General features: G+C 46.1%; 1 protein-coding gene and 1 long non-coding RNA gene across 3 annotated transcripts in view; one reads left to right on the forward strand and one right to left on the reverse strand.

Moving 5' to 3' along the window:
• Window positions 1-17667, reverse strand: part of LOC135367034 (uncharacterized) — a 688737-nt gene that overhangs the window by 80185 nt on the left and 590885 nt on the right. The window contains exon 11 of the long non-coding RNA XR_010414342.1: window positions 3355-3441. This is a non-coding gene — a long non-coding RNA (uncharacterized LOC135367034). The remainder of the gene's footprint in view (window positions 1-3354; window positions 3442-17667) is intronic.
• LOC135367033 (neuroligin-4, Y-linked-like) overlaps window positions 363-17667 on the forward strand; it is a 206965-nt gene continuing 189660 nt past the window's right edge. For both annotated transcript variants that reach the window (XM_064600097.1, XM_064600096.1), the window contains exon 1: window positions 363-1715. In XM_064600097.1, coding sequence (XP_064456167.1) covers window positions 1229-1715 — 487 coding nt within the window. In that variant the 5' untranslated portion in view covers window positions 363-1228. The remainder of the gene's footprint in view (window positions 1716-17667) is intronic.

The following is a 17667-nucleotide window of genomic DNA, read 5'->3' on the forward strand; positions in this document are numbered from 1 at the left end:
CTCTCTCTCTCTCTGTTTTGCGCCTCAAAAACTCGCGCAGGCGCGTTTCCCAAGCCCTGCTCATGCGCGCAAACCCACACAGGGGCTTCGCTTTAGCCTGATCCTTCCGCGCATGCGCCTAAAGTGAAGGACGAGTGAAGGAGAGGAGAGGAGAGACCGTCCCGGGCGCTCTTCCTCATCCCGCCATGGCTTCCCTGCGTTGCTCGTCGAAGGGATGAAGGGGGGGATGGAAGAGGAGAAACAGAGGCAGGTAAAAAGGGTAGAGAGATGGGGGAAAGGCAGCAGGAGAGGAGGGAGAGGGGGTCTCGGAGCGGCTCGCAGGCGCTCCTCAGTCGCACCCCGGCGCCCCAACAGAACGATTTTTGGCAAGATTGAAAAAAAAGAAGAATTTGTAGTACGTGTTTTTTCTCGAAGTGCGCGAACGATTTCATCGCCGTGCTGACTGGATCGGAGGAGTGTTTTGATGTGTGGAAGGATTCGGTGCAGTTGGGAGAGTACGGGTGTTGTGCATTTCGTGTCGACGGCGGAGTGGTATGAAGTGGCAGCGCCGGTTTAGAACGGTGAGCGCATTTGGGAGGGACGGCCTGTGAGTGAATGCACGTGCAGGAGCTCGGATCTGTGCTGATACGGTTGAAACTGGTGAGCTTCGAAGAAGTCTTACTATCTGCGTGGAGAGAAATGAAGTTGTGACTTTGAATGGTTTTGCATCGTTCGGAGGAAATACCCCGCACATTCTCGTGTGATCTGACAGCTGAGAAGGAAAGGAATATGAAGAAAGAAAATGAATGCGTCAAGGAATGTGGTTGCGTGCGACTAGTGTCCGTTCAAGCTGACTAGGTGCCACTTAGGAAACTTACTGCGCTTCCACTACTTTCAGGAACGGTTTTCCTGCGAGGATCTCTGAGCTGATACTCTGAGAAAGGGAAAAAAAAAACGTGCACAATGTGGATGATGGTATTACGAGGAACAATTATCTATATTTGTCGAGCCCATAACGATTTTTATCGCGAGTGAACAGTAATGCCGTCGTAGGATGTGTTGTGTCCGCACAACTGGAAACGTCGAATTTCCGTGATATCATTTCGTACACTGTTCATCGCCTCCTATGGGACAGCCCCACAAAGTGGCAGCTAAAACATCGGGCAATTATCCTTGGCCAACTCTTTGCACAACTTCTTCCACGAGGAGTTCTTGATGCTCGGTTCGACCCGTAGCACTCATTGAAACCATGCAGGGAAAAGCATCGTCTCTCTTCACCGGCACTGCAGCTGTGTTCATTTTGGTGGTCTCCTTCTCCACTGGAGAACCGCAACGGACGACCACGGCTTCGTCTTCGTCGTGGCGTCCGAGTCCCCGTGTCGTGCGGACAAAATACGGCCAGCTCCGAGGACGCGTGGTGAGCCCGGCGTCGAGGTTTGGGACCCAGCTTCAACCCGTGGAGGTGTTCCTCGGAGTGCCCTACGTGAGCCCCCCACTGGGTACGCTCAGGTTCATGCCGCCGGTGAACTCTCCGCACTGGGACGACGTGCGTGACGCGGGTACGCACGGCCCTTCGTGTCCGCAGAGGGTACCGGAATTCCTCAAGAACGAAACGGTTGCCGCACTTATGCAGATGCCGACCGCGCGAATGGAGAGGTTACGGCGTCTTGCGGCGGCGGCCTCAGCTAACCAGAGCGAGGACTGTCTTCATCTGAACATCTATACACCTGTGTCAGGTGGGTTCAATATATACTCGGCATATGTATACTTGGCTTCTTTCTTTTACGTATCGTGCATTTCTGCGGAAGTTTCTTCGTGAGGATTTTCTACAGCGCCGGTTTCATTGGATTATTGAATTGTATTCAGTGTTAAGAGAACGGTTGCTTATTAAATAACCGATAAAATCAGGTTGCCGAGACGGAATGTCACCGTCAACATGTTTGTGAAAGGGTCGGTGACGCTTTTAGGTTGCGGGCGATTGATTTCAATTTTTGATAACGTCGTTGAAATCCACTCCTGACTGTACTACAAGAACATGGAAATGATCAGGCCTTGATCAGCCTGCGCCGAATATATTAGAGATGCACAGCTCTGGTGACTACGCAGAACCATTCCTTGGTTCGCCCTTTTTTTTCTTTTTTAGCAGTTAGTTACTACTACAGTACTACTTTACTGAATTCAAACAACCCAGGGAAAAGAGGTGCTCACGCCAGGATTCGAACGTTGGTCTCCTGATGTCCAGTCAGATATGCTAACCGCCCTGAGCTAGAGCGCCTCGAGTCCATTTACTGACAATGTCGGAAAAGATAAATATGTCGTTGACCATGAATAAACTCTACAAACTTTGTTGTATCGAGCAAGATAACACAAAACGTCGTTACTGGGCTCGGCTATCAACCCTGTATCACGTGACTTGGTAGTATAGATGATGATTGTACACTTAGCCTGCCGAAAGCGCGTTCTGTTCCATGCGGTCAAAAATCGGTTTCAAAATAATTAACTAACAATTAAATAATAATAAAACGAATTAAGTATATTTGTTTTAGCCTTGTTTTCTGCGCGAAATAGAGAGTTTTAGAGGAGCGTACCCTATCGTCTTGCGTACGCTACGATAACACGCTTACTTAGTTTAGAGAGCCCCTGACGGCAAGCTCTCCGAGCGCCCTCTATATACGCAAGCGTTACAAAGCGATCGTCTCCAACTGAGTCACACGTCGCAGAAAGCCAAAATATAATGAGGGGTGACAAGACGCTATTAAACGAGACGCAGGTATTTATTCTTGTAATGTGCCGTGTTATTTTGTCCATCCAGTGAACTTTGCTTTTCAGTCTTAAACGCTTAAGTCCAAGGATCAGCCGACACTAGCCGGAATCCCGCAAAACCTTCTGCCGCGCGTACGCCATTCGCGAAAATTAGCATTCGCACGCAAGCCGTCTTTATATGCGCTACCACTGCGCATGCGCAATGGCGGCAAAGTTATCGTGTAGTGTAGTGTATGCAAAGCGATAGCGTACGCTACATGGTAGCGTTGCAATGTACGACAGCGTACGATCGACTGAGAGCTTCTAATATGCAGCCTAAGAACAAAAAGAATACTTTTAGTCCATTTCCCTTTCGGGTGTAGATGCATTGTTACGAATGCGGGGTCAGCGCAGCGATGTGTTTAAGCGAAGCTCCCGGATTAGTTGCAGTGCCTGGGAGTAAATGTCAGGGAGTAAGATGGGGAGTAATGTTTGCCCAAAGGACTAGAAGGTGTAATTGCACGCTTCTATAGAATAAAATAGTGGGCGCAAGACGGTTTACTGTGCATAGGGTAATGAATCTTCAAGACAACTTTAAACACTCTCCCAACGACGATTTTTTTCCATACTCACGCGTGTACCGGAATCGTCCTGCGTAGAATTTTCCGCCGATCATCTTCGAGACATTTTTCCGTAGAAACCAAGGGGGATTCACTCAACCTGGAAAGGAATAAAGCGGCATTTTGAAACGATCTAAGTACTTCTTGATGATACACTACGAAGTTGCGCAAACGTCTCGCAGGAAACGTTTGTGTACCTGCTTCAAATAATGAAGGAAAACAGAAAGATCGTGCTTTCGTTTTGAAAAGCTTCAAGTGATTTCTTGTTGAGCGAAGAAAGCTAAGAATTTTGCGCTGTATTGACTGAATAACAGCTGAGAAGTTCCGTCTTCTTATACATGTATTAATGTGTTTGTATCGTGTATGTATGACGCGGGGCACGCCCATGGGATTTATTGCTTCATGCGTGTGTCTAGGTCGTTCCAGGTCGGGGACGGTAGCAATGCGAGGAAGGTAAACAGTGCGTCCGCCAGCACCGTGTGACGGCTATTTCTGACGAACGTTAAAGATACCCAGGAGGTCGAAATTATCCGCCGTTTTACCCTGCGTCACGTGCAACTCACCTTACTTGTAAATCTACTTCAAATAAAAAAAAATAGAAAATTGAGTATGAACAAATACGCCTAGATAGGAGTTTCGTTTTGTACTCCTGCAATACATAGTTGATCGTTGTCCTCGAGTATTGGCAGCGTTCACAGACTCGAAGTCCGCGCTGCAAGACATTGAGAAAACATTGCATACGTCGATTGTCTGCTGCCGTGATTTTGACGGATGAGTTAGGTTTTATTACTGCGCACGCGACGGAACAGCGGGTGCATACTCCGCATGCGCAGAACGTGGCTGCAGGCATATAGCGCGTGCGTAATGTGAACACGTTATTTCCTTGCGTATATGAAAGGCGATTACGTACGCCACAACTAGAACACCCAAAATAGCTGACAGTAAAGCACGCGAAGTAGTCCATATAGGATAGTTCTCAGCTGGGTTCCAGTTTGTAATTTGGCAGTGTAACAAGGTGTGGTATCTGTTGGTTGCACGTTGTCAACCATGTACATAGTTTTGGTTTTTTTCTCTTCTTCGTAAGCTGACTAAATAAAAGCGAACTGCAGGAGCCGTTTTTTTTAGTTCCTGCTAGCCGACAAAGTTGTTGGGTTGTCAGCTTCTTGCGCACGTCCTAGGTCACCTGCGACATTTCCGTGTTCCTGGATCAACAATAGGTTATAGGCCCAGAAACGGAGTTACTGTGAAGCTACGGAGCCAACTACGGAGCTAGTTACGGAGAAACTATTATACGATAAGCGCAATGCCCGTCTATTGTTGGGGGACGTCGTGAACATAATGTAGTATAGCAGTATACCACCTGTATTGACGCACGTCGATGCAGTATGGAGATAAATATGGGAATTGTGCGCGTTACACGTAAGCTCTGTCTGCCTCGCATGGAGATGGGACTGCTCTAACAAAGCCCATGGTTCACAAAGACAAACGGCCTTGGATACCATCAATTCCATTTGGGCCGCGCGTAATCGTATATTAAAGCCCCCATATTTCGTGAGGCTAGCTTCTTCTGCCATGGGATTACGCAGCCAGATGGGGTTCGCGATTGGCTGCAGCGGTCACAGGATAGCTAACGAACCGGTCGGAACCAATCATAAATAAGCTGCGGCGACCAATCTAACTACTTTGCAACGTTGGGCTCGTCGGGGCACTAACGATACGAAGCAATCATTTTCTGGGGCGAAAAAAAAAAAAAAAAGAATCATAATGCCGTTAGCACAAATAGAGGTCAGCACAACGAGGGGGTAGGTCGTGAAAGTGGTAATCAAGAAAATTATATGAAGCGCGTTCAAGATATGAATGCGATTCAACACCCTACTATTCGTTGTAATGAACAATAATAAATAGGTGCTTAAAAATATGCAGGCGGCATTGCAATACAAAGTTACCCGCTCTTGGACTTGCTGCATTTACTTCAGATCACATTGTTCACTAAACACGGATGTTTAACACTTAGAAAGTGTTAAACATCTCATCCGAATATACAATCATACAGACGGGTGGACGACGGTCGAACGTTACACCCTTAAAAAAAAGCAAAAAAAAAAACAAGTAGGTTAGGGAGCAATTACAGCTTATAGTCTTCTACAATTGCAATTGCTACTCATTTTAGTCACTGACCCTGTCTTTTACTCCCGAGAACTGCACATGCTCTCTAAACTTCGTGCATAAACTGTCGTTCATTTAGCCCTGAAAAGCACTTAAACATGTCGCAATGCATCTAGTGCAAGAAAAGAATAAACCCGTTAACCTCAGCCGCTAACGTGTTGGCTTGCGGAACTGAACTTCGCAGGTTCAAACCCGGCCTAGTAGGGTAGAAATGTGTGGGAGGTAAACGTTGCTTCCAGCACCGGGTGTCGGAGATCTACTCCCAATTAGGAGTAAATTCACTTACTCTCTCTCTCTCTCTCTTTTTTTCTAGTAGTGTAGGTACACCTTTTCTGCAAGCTTATCCTAGTGCACTTTTACTTGATATGAATTTTCCAAGCATGAAATGCTACAGAACATTAGTTTCGTCACGGTCGTTATGATGTAAATCCAACGAATGACCTACTATTTACGCAAGTAAAATGTGAGGCCCCACGGTAACACTGAAATCAAACCTGGTAGTATACTATCGTAGTCAGACTTATCCTGACAAGGAAACGAAAGAAAACTTTTTTTTTCTTAATTTTCTCTTCATGGTGGTGGAAGGGCTCAACGTTATCGGCCTCACAGAGGTGGGCAACGTCACGACTTACGCCCTGGGAAATGTGCGTCCTGGGCCGACTTCTAAGGAAACTGTGCCGACTTATGTCTGAAAGCGTCCGATGAAAAAGCAGGAAAAACCCTAGCCGGCACCGGGATTCGAACCCGGGTACTTCCCAGTCTCGACGTGGCATGGCTAGCACGCTAACCACTGAGCTTGAGTACATCGAAAGCAGCTCGCGAAAACGATAAGATAAAGGAAGTTGAAGATAAGCGAAGTAATATCACATTTACGCGAGAACGAAACCGCAATTTGCGCCTTCCCCCTCCCTCTAATTCTCAAGAAGCGCGACATTGCGGAGCGTCCTCTCATTGGTTTCCTCAAATAATCTCCCACGATGATTGGACAAATCGTTTGAGGAGACCAACGGAACGCTGCTCTGCACTGTGACGGAAATGATGAATTCATCAGTTAGCGTCACATATTGCGTTATTCCTTTTGCGTCAAGGCAAAGTCATCTTTCATGGCGCGAGGAGTAATTTTTGCACTATATGTGCAAACAAGTTAGTGCAAATTTGGTGCACCTTAAGGCATTCAGTGCTGCACTGATACGTCTTGTGTACGCGTTGTCATCTAGTACACTTGAATTCGAGACTGTAACAACAAAGACGAGAACTATTACAGCGAAACAAAGATAAGGAAAAGAGGAGAAAGGGAAAAAGTTGAGGAAGACTCCCGCTGCCTGGTGCTTTCCCCTCATTTATCTTTGTCCACGCAACATAATTCATTCTCGCAGGCAAGACAAGGGAAGTGTAACAGAATGGCTCGGTAGAGAGAAGCCACGTACTTTGTCACAAGCGAGGGGCAATGGACAGGCGTAAGAGTCTAATGAAGTGAATAACTGAAATTTGGTACCAAGCAAGATGATGAAACGTTGGTTTTGATAACCCTCCCTTCGTAATGATAGCCCTGACGCTATCCTTCTTGAGTGATAAACCTTAGTTAAAGCGACTTAGATGTAGAGGAAAGAAGGGCATGTTCACTTTTGGGAGTAACGACAGAGTTGAAAAGAAAAAAAAACGAGAAAGGAAAACGAACTCCGTGAGACAGTGCGCGTCCCTGCTGCAAAACGCCGCCGTCGAGAATCTTTACATTTTCTATGGCTATCACTTTCTTTCTTTCTTTCTTTTCTTTACGGTCTTTCCCAAGCAGCACAATGTACTGAAAGTCGAGTGCAATAGGGGTGGACGGAAGGTAGATGGAAGGCCATGAACAGACTCGTGAAACTAAAGAACATTGATAAGACACATACCGTTCACCCCTATTGCACTCGACTTTCAGTAGACTGTGCTGCTTGGGTTGCTTCTTTGGTTAACTTCACGCGCACGCGTATGATTAGACTAAATTAGATGAAACAGGAAAATATGGTTGATTGATTGATTGATTATGTGTTTAATGGCACAAAGGCAACAAAGGCCATAGAGCGCCAAAACTATGGTGAGTGTGTCGGAGATGATTATGGGAAAGATGATGTGAGAGAGAGTGTGTGGTAGTTAAAACCTATCTACAGGTATGAGCGATGAGCGATTAGATTGACCAGGATAAGAGAGAGAGGAGGATGACGATAACAAGCGAGCATGGCACTTGAGACACTTGATTTGCCTAGTCGAGTTAGTACTGTTAGTGTACCCTAACCAGAAACGAATTGAATAAACGCCGCAGAAAATTCAAATATGAATTCGATGAGAGATAAACCAAACGGAGCTCGCAAAAAAAAAAGAAAAACGCTCAACATACATAGCACCATGCCTCAACACTTAACGTACTACTAATAAAAAAAATATCCCGTTGGTTGATTTAAAGCTGCACTCTAGTTTATACTTTACAAGCTATTGCACTTTATGCTTATGTAAATATGCGGCGACTCTCATCGCTGACCTACATACCAACTGTAGCGCGTTTCGCTCCGTCACTAAATTGAGCACGACAGACACCGAGTGAGCCGTCGAAGAGTGGAGTCTGAACATCCCTGAACATATGCGTCCTCGAAATGCTTTTGCTTCTAGAGCCATCTCGCGCTACCATATATGTAGTCCACATACTGCTCTCATCTATACCGATAGGGCACGGCATGTCGAAATCCTTGGTGTTTCGGCCTCATCGGCAGTTTGAGAGCCCATTCCACTGGCCCTTAGCCGACCACAAAGCCGCAGACCCCTCAGATACTTTGTCGCCACGATAAAAAGCCATTTGAAAAAAACAAAAAAAACAAAAACAAAAAAAAAGCAATTACACACTAGAAACCTACCCCTTCTTTCTTCGCAATATCCTACTATCCATCCATCGTTCGATTTAAAGCCCCCTTCTTCCTGCCTGCAGCCAGTCCCGTCCAACTTTAACGAACATCCCTTCCCGCCATTCCGAAGACGGCCACCATTTCCAGGAGCGGCAACGGAGAGTGTATCGTTGACAATCCTGCCGCCAACGACCACATTAGGGCGATGGATTTGATCGAAACAATCGGCGTCGGGCGTCGGTGTATCCCCCCCACTGCGAAGAGGCACCCCTCCCGTTTGGATTCGGCGGGCGCCCGTCCGTCGGACGACGGCAGCAGTACCGGCGGGGGGATGCGTGCTTCGATCCGACCTCCTCTCGCCACATTTAGTCAGCTTGTTCCATCTGTGGTGCCTCCCTCTTTTGTTTCCGCTCATTCGTGCATACTTCTTCTTCTTCTTCCTCCTCCTCTTCATCCTCCTCCTCCTCTTCGACTGCCGCTTCTCCGGACGTAACCGTCTACTAATTTGCGACGTGCGAGAAGTGACGAGTTGCTGCTGTTGCTGGTCTAATTACGTTGTTTACGGTTTTCCAGCGAGCGCTTTGTTGCTCGCTCTTCGTGGCAGCTTGCGGAAATGAATTTTTAGGGTGCTCGCTTTTTTTTTTGTCGTGTGCACGACAATGTTAATGGTGGTGGACAACGATAGATGTTCGTCGGGGAAATATATTTTGAAAAGCAGCTTAAAAAAGCCAAACGCGGAAGGAGCTTAAGGATATCGTGAAGGGGGATGCTTAGTTTTTATTTACGCTCATTTATTCCTGCTTTGTGCTAATTACGTTAACTACTTATGTTATTTAAGTACGTTACAACGTTATACGTTAATAAATTACTTTAATTAATTACTCCCCCCCTCCTTCTAAGCATAGTATCATACTGGTGTTCAGCTATCTCAATACACGACGAGAACCTCGAGCAGATGCATTCGGGTAATTAGTAGAATTATAGAATCTCCTGAGACAGGATATTTTATCTTGAACCTGCCGTATTTGGAACTTCGAATGTCGTTAGGTTCAACGCGTAACAACATAACACAAAAAGACGACTCAAAGTAGATAAACGTCGGAAGACGCGGAGCAATACGAAAACTACGGAAAGCAGCGACTATGTCGATAATTAACAACGGTTACTCCCAGAGCGAAAATACTGACGTAACAACAGTTTCGCTTAGTCTGTTACTCCTCCGCTTAAATAATGTTCTACTAACTCACACTGCAATGAAGACAAAAAAAAAAAAAGGAAAAGAAGAGAAAAGACAAGAAAAGCCACCTTCAAGGAGCATCTCGGACAAAAAACAGGATTGCGCAACGCTTCATCCAATCCATCCTATTAGCGTAACAATGTTGTTTCCCGTGCAGCATGCACACCGTCGGCTACAGTTACTGCAAAGACGTATGCTCACCAGCGCCATTAGGTGTTTGCGGCAGCGACGCCTTTTTTCTTCATCAGGGGGGCGGTTAATGTTTCTGGGAAATTCGCCCTCGTCCCATATGCCGGAGAATAATTGCGGCCCCACAGAAGCTTTTATTGCGAGAATAATTGCGAAGACGTGAGACCACGCTGGCCCCATTCTAATTGAAGCTCTCCCGTCGCTGACTAATTGAATGAGAAGAGTGAGACGAGACCCGACCTCTGGTAACTGCGCGACTCGTTTGTGGGATTGCAATTGCGCCAGGAAGTCGGAAGGTGAACGGCAGATGAAAAGTTTCTCTTGTTGACTCGACAAACTTCCCGTTGTCGTGTGTTTGGGAGGCCTGGAAGAAAACATAAAAGGAGTAATCAATGCAGTAAACGCATTAGCGCGCGGGAATCGTGTGGTTCCGTGATGCTGGGAAGCAAGGCGTGAAAAGTAAGCGGGCGTCCGGTATGGGATAAAGAAAGGAAAGGCGATCGAGACAATTAAATTACGGCTAATTAACGGATATTTTTTTAAGGAGAATGGTATGAAGGAGGGACTGGTAGGCTCACCGGTTTCTCACGTACACATTCATAAAGTATATTAATTACGTACTTCGTTTTCGTGTCAGCAACCGCCAGTCCTGTTCAAGGCTGCGCAGCCTGCCGAAACATAGAGACCCCCCTCCCTAGTTAGTGTCAATATGCCTCTGGTGTTTTACTGCAAGCTCTTTGCCTGCTTCAGATTTCTACAATTATAAAACTAGTTTTTTTTTACCAATTGAAGATTCTGTTTTCTTGGTTCAACTTTAATTGAGTTGCGAATTGCAATCCAAGGACGAAATAAAAGCAGACGACGGAAGCTGCGAGCGCCCCCTACCCCTTTTCGTAGTGATACGTACAACGAAAACGAAAAAAAAAAAAAAAGAACCTACAATCATATTGTGAACGTTACATCGAATCTCCATTATACTTAAATCTTCTTTGGTGAGTTCTTTTTTCGGACTTCCTCCCTTCGGTTTCTTTTGCAATGTCCTTTGAGCTACAGCTGGGAGAACGCATCCTCACGATCAAATTTCATTTTCCACTACTACATCGGCGTTCGCCAGCAGCGCGGCGTACTTTAATTTTAGACAATGCAACATTGAAACCCGCGTATCGCTAACAACGTCGCGTGTCTACAGAGCGTAATTTTATGGAGGTAGAACCGATGGCACCGCTCATTTTTGGGGGACTTTTCATCTTTGCTGTCGAGCTTCTGGCGTAATCAACGAGATGCTATACGTAGCTAGGAAAATAATACGCTTAATGTTTGTACGCCTCAATATTTACCGTACGAGGAAACCACCTGATTCGCGTGAGCTTACAACATACGAAGGGAAATGGATACCGTCCTCATACGTTATTTATGGGTCGCTGCTTGCTCGCACAGCCTTTCTTCTGACAATGTACGGTATGTGCCCTTGCCATTCTTCAGGTAGCCGCTTTCTTGTTCACGGTGGATCTTTTCATATATATTTTTTTTTACTTTTCTGGCGTAAACATCTTGTGCTGCCGCACAGACAATTTCGGCGTAGGTTTCACATGATATGCAGGAGAGTTTCTGAAAGGCTTTTCTAAATGGCGCATTCTGCATAAAGTACCATTTCGAATGGCACATCCTACGCAAAACGCTATTTATATCGCTATTCGTATCTGCCAATCGATTTATTCGTAGAAATTGCGCTGCACACCTTCACGTATGAACCTACGTGTCCTAAACATTTCACACGAGTGTCTTCTGAACACAAATGCAGCCTTGCGTAACGCAATAGCAGCTCCCGGTGCGCGGTCCTCGGCGGAATAGGACGTCCGAGCTGTCCTGAGAGCACCGGCGAAATGATTTCTCGAAAAACTCAGATTAAATGCCGCTTAAAGCGCGCATCACGTACGCTGATGTGCTAATTCCGCCCGTCTGGCCACAGTGGAGGGAAAACTGGGAACCTCTTCTCCCTCTACTCATTACGGCACCGCGCGCATAAATGAGATGTGGTCTTAATTTGCATGCGCGCCGGGCTCGCCTCTGCTCGTACAGATATGAGCGGGCGCATTTATATGGGCTTGCGCATTTTTCATGTGACCAAGCAAAACAAGGGAGATACGTCGAGTGGCACACTAAACCTGGTTTTGTTTTAGTTCCAGAGTTTTCAAGCCCAGTCGACATGCTCACGTCTAGTCGATATTGTGTGACTTCCTCTCGATTTTTCTATTGGCAGTGTACAACTTCATTAGTACAAGGTACAGTTATGTAATTTCTTATTTTGTACATTTCGTGCGCTTGTAGTGCGCGAACATCACTGTAATAGATCTCTTCCTGAGAAACGGCATCATGACGTTGGTAGACAGACTGAAACCGAAACAAATCGGAAGGGGAGGGCTGGGTTCCACCAATGGGCACTTGTTCGCTGCCTCCTATTGAAACAAAAGTAGGACCGAAGGTGGCGTCCCTTTCAGGGACCACCGTAATCCCCTCAAGGCCGTGGATTGCGGGCGTGACTTTGTTCGCCCCCCTAGCTTTCAGTGTAGTTCAACTCTACCAAATTGATGGCGCTGTCGAAGAGTATGACGTTATTTATTTACGAACAGGGAGAGGTCTATTCCCTCCCGACAGTTGATTCACGCGGTGTTGCAGAGGCTAGCTTTCTTTTCGCGTTTTGCAGCCTCCGGAAAAGGTTGTTCGTCCCTTCTGAAGTGGTGAGCATGGATTCATCACTTGTCGAGGCACACTTTCTCTTTCCTTTCATCACCGTGCAGTCGCTCGCAGGGGAGTAGGGTTCGGTGCAACTTGTCTTTTCCCTGCATGACTTGCAGGTCAGGGAAAACGCCTTGTACCCCATTCGAAAGTGATTTTCACGAAGCATTCGTCGATCCACGCAGGTTCATGCAGTTCTCCTAATCATTTTACGTACTATTATTTAATGTAGAGTGCCGGTTTTAGTACTGAAACAAATTACGTTCGTATTACGGCGGCACTACGTGCACACTTGTCCTAATACGCTGACTAAAGGAATTCGGACAGTTCCTAAGCAGTTGGCTTGGTGACAGGCTATTTGGTCCTGGCCTATAGCTTACTGCGTCTGTGCAAAAGCTTAATTAGCGAAGGGGCTAAGTCGCTGCTAATCGGATTCTAGCGGCAGCGTGATATCAGATACTTGCTAATTGATGGACATGCTCGTCTCACTTCTCTGCAGACGGTAGTTTCGTGCACACAATGATTTCTCCATTACAGCGTACGCAAACAGGTTATTGAAAGACTCTCTAGTAAACTCTCGTAAGGAATTTCGAAATTCTAAGTTCTAGTCACATAGATGTAGGAGAGTGTTACTCGCAATGGAACACACCAGGTAAGGCACCTTTCTTTTAAAAAAAAGTCAGGATACAAACGCACTTGAAAGGCGAATCATGGTCTTTACTATTAGCATCCGTTGTTCCTGATGTAACTCACCTTTGTAGCCTACATCAAGAAGTAAGAACCCTACTCAATGACAATACATGCTTTATGGGTACTCCATCTTCATTACATGTGACATCGTGGAGTACACGGAGCACACCATGGTGCCATGGGAACGCTATACAGCCAAGCTATATAGTCGCCTTTCGCAGTCGAACTTGGTTGTTGAAGTGTTCGGGTCGTGGCACCCTAAAGTCTTACGTCGGCAGTTCGGCGTGCTAGAGTATCTCAGGGACATCGAAGCGTACAAAAAATTTTGAGTCATGGTGCAAGCACTAAGCAGTAGACCGTAGCGGTAACCCATGTAAACCTCGTACACCCATGACCTACTTCAATCATTTCATAATAATTTTTCGCATGTTCACTCCTTGTGTTGTCATTACATCATCATTAACGTGGTGGTCTATGGTATTAACCGCTCTTTAGTGGTTATAAGTGAGGTGGAGTAGCCAGCTTCATACTTGTGGGACCACAGCCTCTATATTACTTCCAATCCAATCTATCATTGTTAAGTCTAATTCTGAAATACAGAGCAGAGATCTTGCGTCTAGTACTCGCTCATATGTACGCATACTCGAGATAGCTGTTTATAGCGTGCCAACATACGATGTTGACACCGATTGTCATACCTCTCTGTGGATGTTTACCTATGTATTTACGTACCTTGCCACTGTAAACTCCGCTTGTAAGATATAATTTTTGCTTTGCATGCGTGCAGCGAACCCAGCGTCAATCTATTTTGTCGTAAGATGACGAGAGTAAGTGCAACCTACAGAATAGCATATTGCCCTTCCGTCAACAGTACCACACAAGAAGCGGCATCCACCGCGTTTCAGCGTTTTTTCAGAGTGCCGCAAGCGGTGTAATCTCTCAAGAGTTTCCTTTTGGGAGCTTCTTTTTTCAGCGCAGACGTCTATTTTACTTTTGTCTTCTGCAAAAATTCCCCCGATCTTTAAGTCCACTGACTACTTAGCAATTCATCTCTCAACGTTCTATTTAACGCATAATGGGACATTATGAGCACGGTGCAACACAGGTACAATATATTGGTATTTCTTTCCCCACATTCAAACCCAAACTCAAGCTACTGAAGCGTCGTGCATGCAAGATGTCCGTTTCACGTGATGCTGTTTCAGTGGGACGAATCAAAATTGGCAGTCTTTCCCCAAAGAGGGCAGAATTCGGGCAATCACTTATTGCGCCATGCGGCAGATAGCTGAGGACAGGGAGAATTAAGTCAGAGGACACAAATCGCCAATTACAAGAACGGCACCTCAGGTCGCCTAATGAGGTGGACCGGACAACTCCCGGAATTAGGCTCCCGCGGGAGCGCGCATTTATAAACGACGTTTGTTAGCGCTAAGGCATCGGTCCTCCAGGGGCTGACTTTTAATGAGCGCTCGCTTGCTTCTTCTTCACCTGCTGCGCTCGTCTGGTGAACGGAGTTGAACATTGAACATTTTTTCGAGGCTGTGGAGCCAAAATGGGTTCGATCGAAAATAAAGAAGCGTAATACTCGTGGCTCGATCGCTTTCATCGGTACATCCTGAACTGTGCTACATAGGTGCTACAATCACAGATGTATCCATCCGCCAATCGGATAATGTAGTCCTCACACTTAGAGCGTGGCATTAGTGAGGATGACGGACGGCAGGTAGACGGGGAGGTCGACTCATACGTCATGCTAACGGAGGGCATTTTACATGTTTGCTTTTTAAGCGTGCAAATGTGATCAAAGTACGTCAGACGAGAGTCTTCGCGACATGATCAGTGTACAAGCAACAGCTTGAAGAATGCGGGCACACTACATTGTAACGCGGAAGCGTCATGAGCCCGCATAAGCCAATCGCAGACGTCTTTAGATTTCTGGGCGGAGGTGATCTGTGGAAGTTAACTCGTCACAAAGTGAAGAACATCGATAGATTCCTTTTCTTTTTGTTCCGTTTTAGCGCCGCGAAGCACGGCGTACAGATGTGGACAGATGGAGAGAGGACAGCATGAAGGAATGGGGGACAGGGGCGTCAGTACGCGTCCTGGGACGACTTCAAGAGGAACTGTACCGACATTCGGCTGAAACGTCTGGCGGAAAACGCAGGGAAAACCTCAGACAGCACAGCCGGTGGTAGGGTACGAACCCACCACCTCGCAGTCTTCAGCACGACCGTGATTACAACCGACGAGCGGATGCCTTAGCCCACTCGGCTATGCCACTGGTCGATAGCTTTCTGTAGCATTCTTTGTCGTCCGTCCGTTCATCTTAAAGGGATACATTTTAAGCTGTCGACAGGTTTTTGGTATTTGAATTCTATCCGGCTACAAGTTACGTGGAGATGCTAAATGCAAAATTTCCTCCAGCAGAATGTCGTAGCTTTTTTTTTTTTTTAATAAACGAGGAAACAAGCGCAATCTTCTCGTCCGGTTCCAGTTTCACGGCGACGTAAAAACATGAGTCGCCGCCCTCTGGCGGACGTCAGAAACGCTCGCGACCGAGATAAAGGTGACTGAGGAGGTCTCTCTTGAGATATGGAAAATCGTGATCGCAAAGCTTTGCCTGGAATCGCTGCTCTTCGATTGGTTGGTAGAACAGAAACCGAAAGTAACTGACAGTGACGTCACGGCTGCAAAAGCGCTAGCTATAAACTTCAATTATATAAAAAAATGGCTGCGAATTTAATTGAAATAAGTTCCGCGTCGACTTTGTGCATCGTAAGACAGCACGAGAGCACCGCGAGAGTACAGCATTTGCTTAGCTTTGCATTGGGTACGAACGCCGTTCAAAGCAACTTTCGTCTTCAACAAAAACACCTAAGAAATAATGATGGTGGGATTAGGTGCGGGACATTTTGGCAATGCGTGATCACGATACTAGGCAGATACTTTGAGAGAGAGAGAGAGAGAGTAGCATTGGAAGCACGGCGTTAAAAGTTTCGAAAGTGAGAGGCTGTGCGGAGATTTCTGCACCCGGACAGTTGTACCGGATATTTTTTAACCGCTTTGTGTGGGCACAGCCGCATGTATCGACTTTTTTCACGAGGCTATAATTGGGCACGGATACCGACCGCACCATTAATCAGGAGCAACACCGCTTATCCGTAAGAGCAGTAATTACAAACACTGCACGCACACTCCAACGAGCAAACAAAACGACAGCACAAGTGGTAAACCGCCTGCATCGCACGCAATGATGAAGTGCCTGTGCTTTGTTAGCATGCCCAGGTTGCGCGCTGAAAAGCAACTGGAGACGTACGTTCACGAAGGGATAGCGCTCTTCGGAAGTGGGAAGTAGTAATTGCTGTACCGCCTGTAAAGGATACTCTGCCGCGTAAAGACACTCCATGAGGCAAAGCAACCTTTAAGTGCTGCAGCATAAGAAAGGGTGTCGTGCTCGTTGAACAGGGAACTCACAACTGCGGAGAAAAGTTTGATTGCAATTACGCGCATTCGGTAGCAGTCTATTAAAGGGGATATATCTCAAATAACTCAATGTGGATTCCGAGAAGGTGGGGGTTCGCGGGTTCTTGGGTAATGCGTTTCGACGGCATCGCGCGAGCTGCTTCTATGCATCTCAGCCGCGTTTCTCTTACATATTAACTGTACGAAGATATTATTTACAGTTACGCTGTTTCTGCTACTCAGCATTTAGGTCAATGTACTCACGACTGCACTGCACAGAACTCTGTCAGATCCTGCATCTCTACATATATATATTTTTTTTTCTTCTTCTTGGCGTTACTGTGAAAGGTCAATCTTTGTAGTTAGAAGACGGTTGGTTGCTCTAAGCTCAGGTATCACAAAAGGACAGGTTAGAAAAATTCGTAGTAAGCAATTGCAGATGCCAGGGGACGCCCATATCTTTCTCTATTTTATGTTATATATATATATATATATATATATCTTCTTCTTGGCGTTACTGTGAAAGGTCAATCTTTGTAGTTAGAAGGCGGTTGGTTGCTCTAAGCTCAGGTATCACAAAAGGACAGGTTAGAAAAATTCGTAGTAAGCAATTGCAGATGTCAGGGGACGCCCATATCTTTCTCTATTTTATGTTATTCTCGGTCCACAACCGTGAAAGGCTGGTCACGTTTACATCAGAACTATAGGAATTCACTTTTTTTTCTCCCCACTCCACTTATGCTTTGAACAACAAGACGCAGAGGTATGTTCTTCGTCGACACTTCGATTTTACGCTCAGACCCACATCACAAACTTTGTGTCACACTGTACGTCACGTTTTCCGACATGTCTACACACAACTTCATAACTTATTTTGCATTATTATTTCGTTCTTCGTACCCACACAACGTCTTTTACAATTACACTAGCAGGCACAACGTGCTATCTTGTTACGACCTGTGTCTTTTTA

Source organism: Ornithodoros turicata, chromosome 8 (assembly GCF_037126465.1).
Source record: "Ornithodoros turicata isolate Travis chromosome 8, ASM3712646v1, whole genome shotgun sequence".
In the NCBI taxonomy this organism is placed as follows: domain Eukaryota; kingdom Metazoa; phylum Arthropoda; class Arachnida; order Ixodida; family Argasidae; genus Ornithodoros; species Ornithodoros turicata.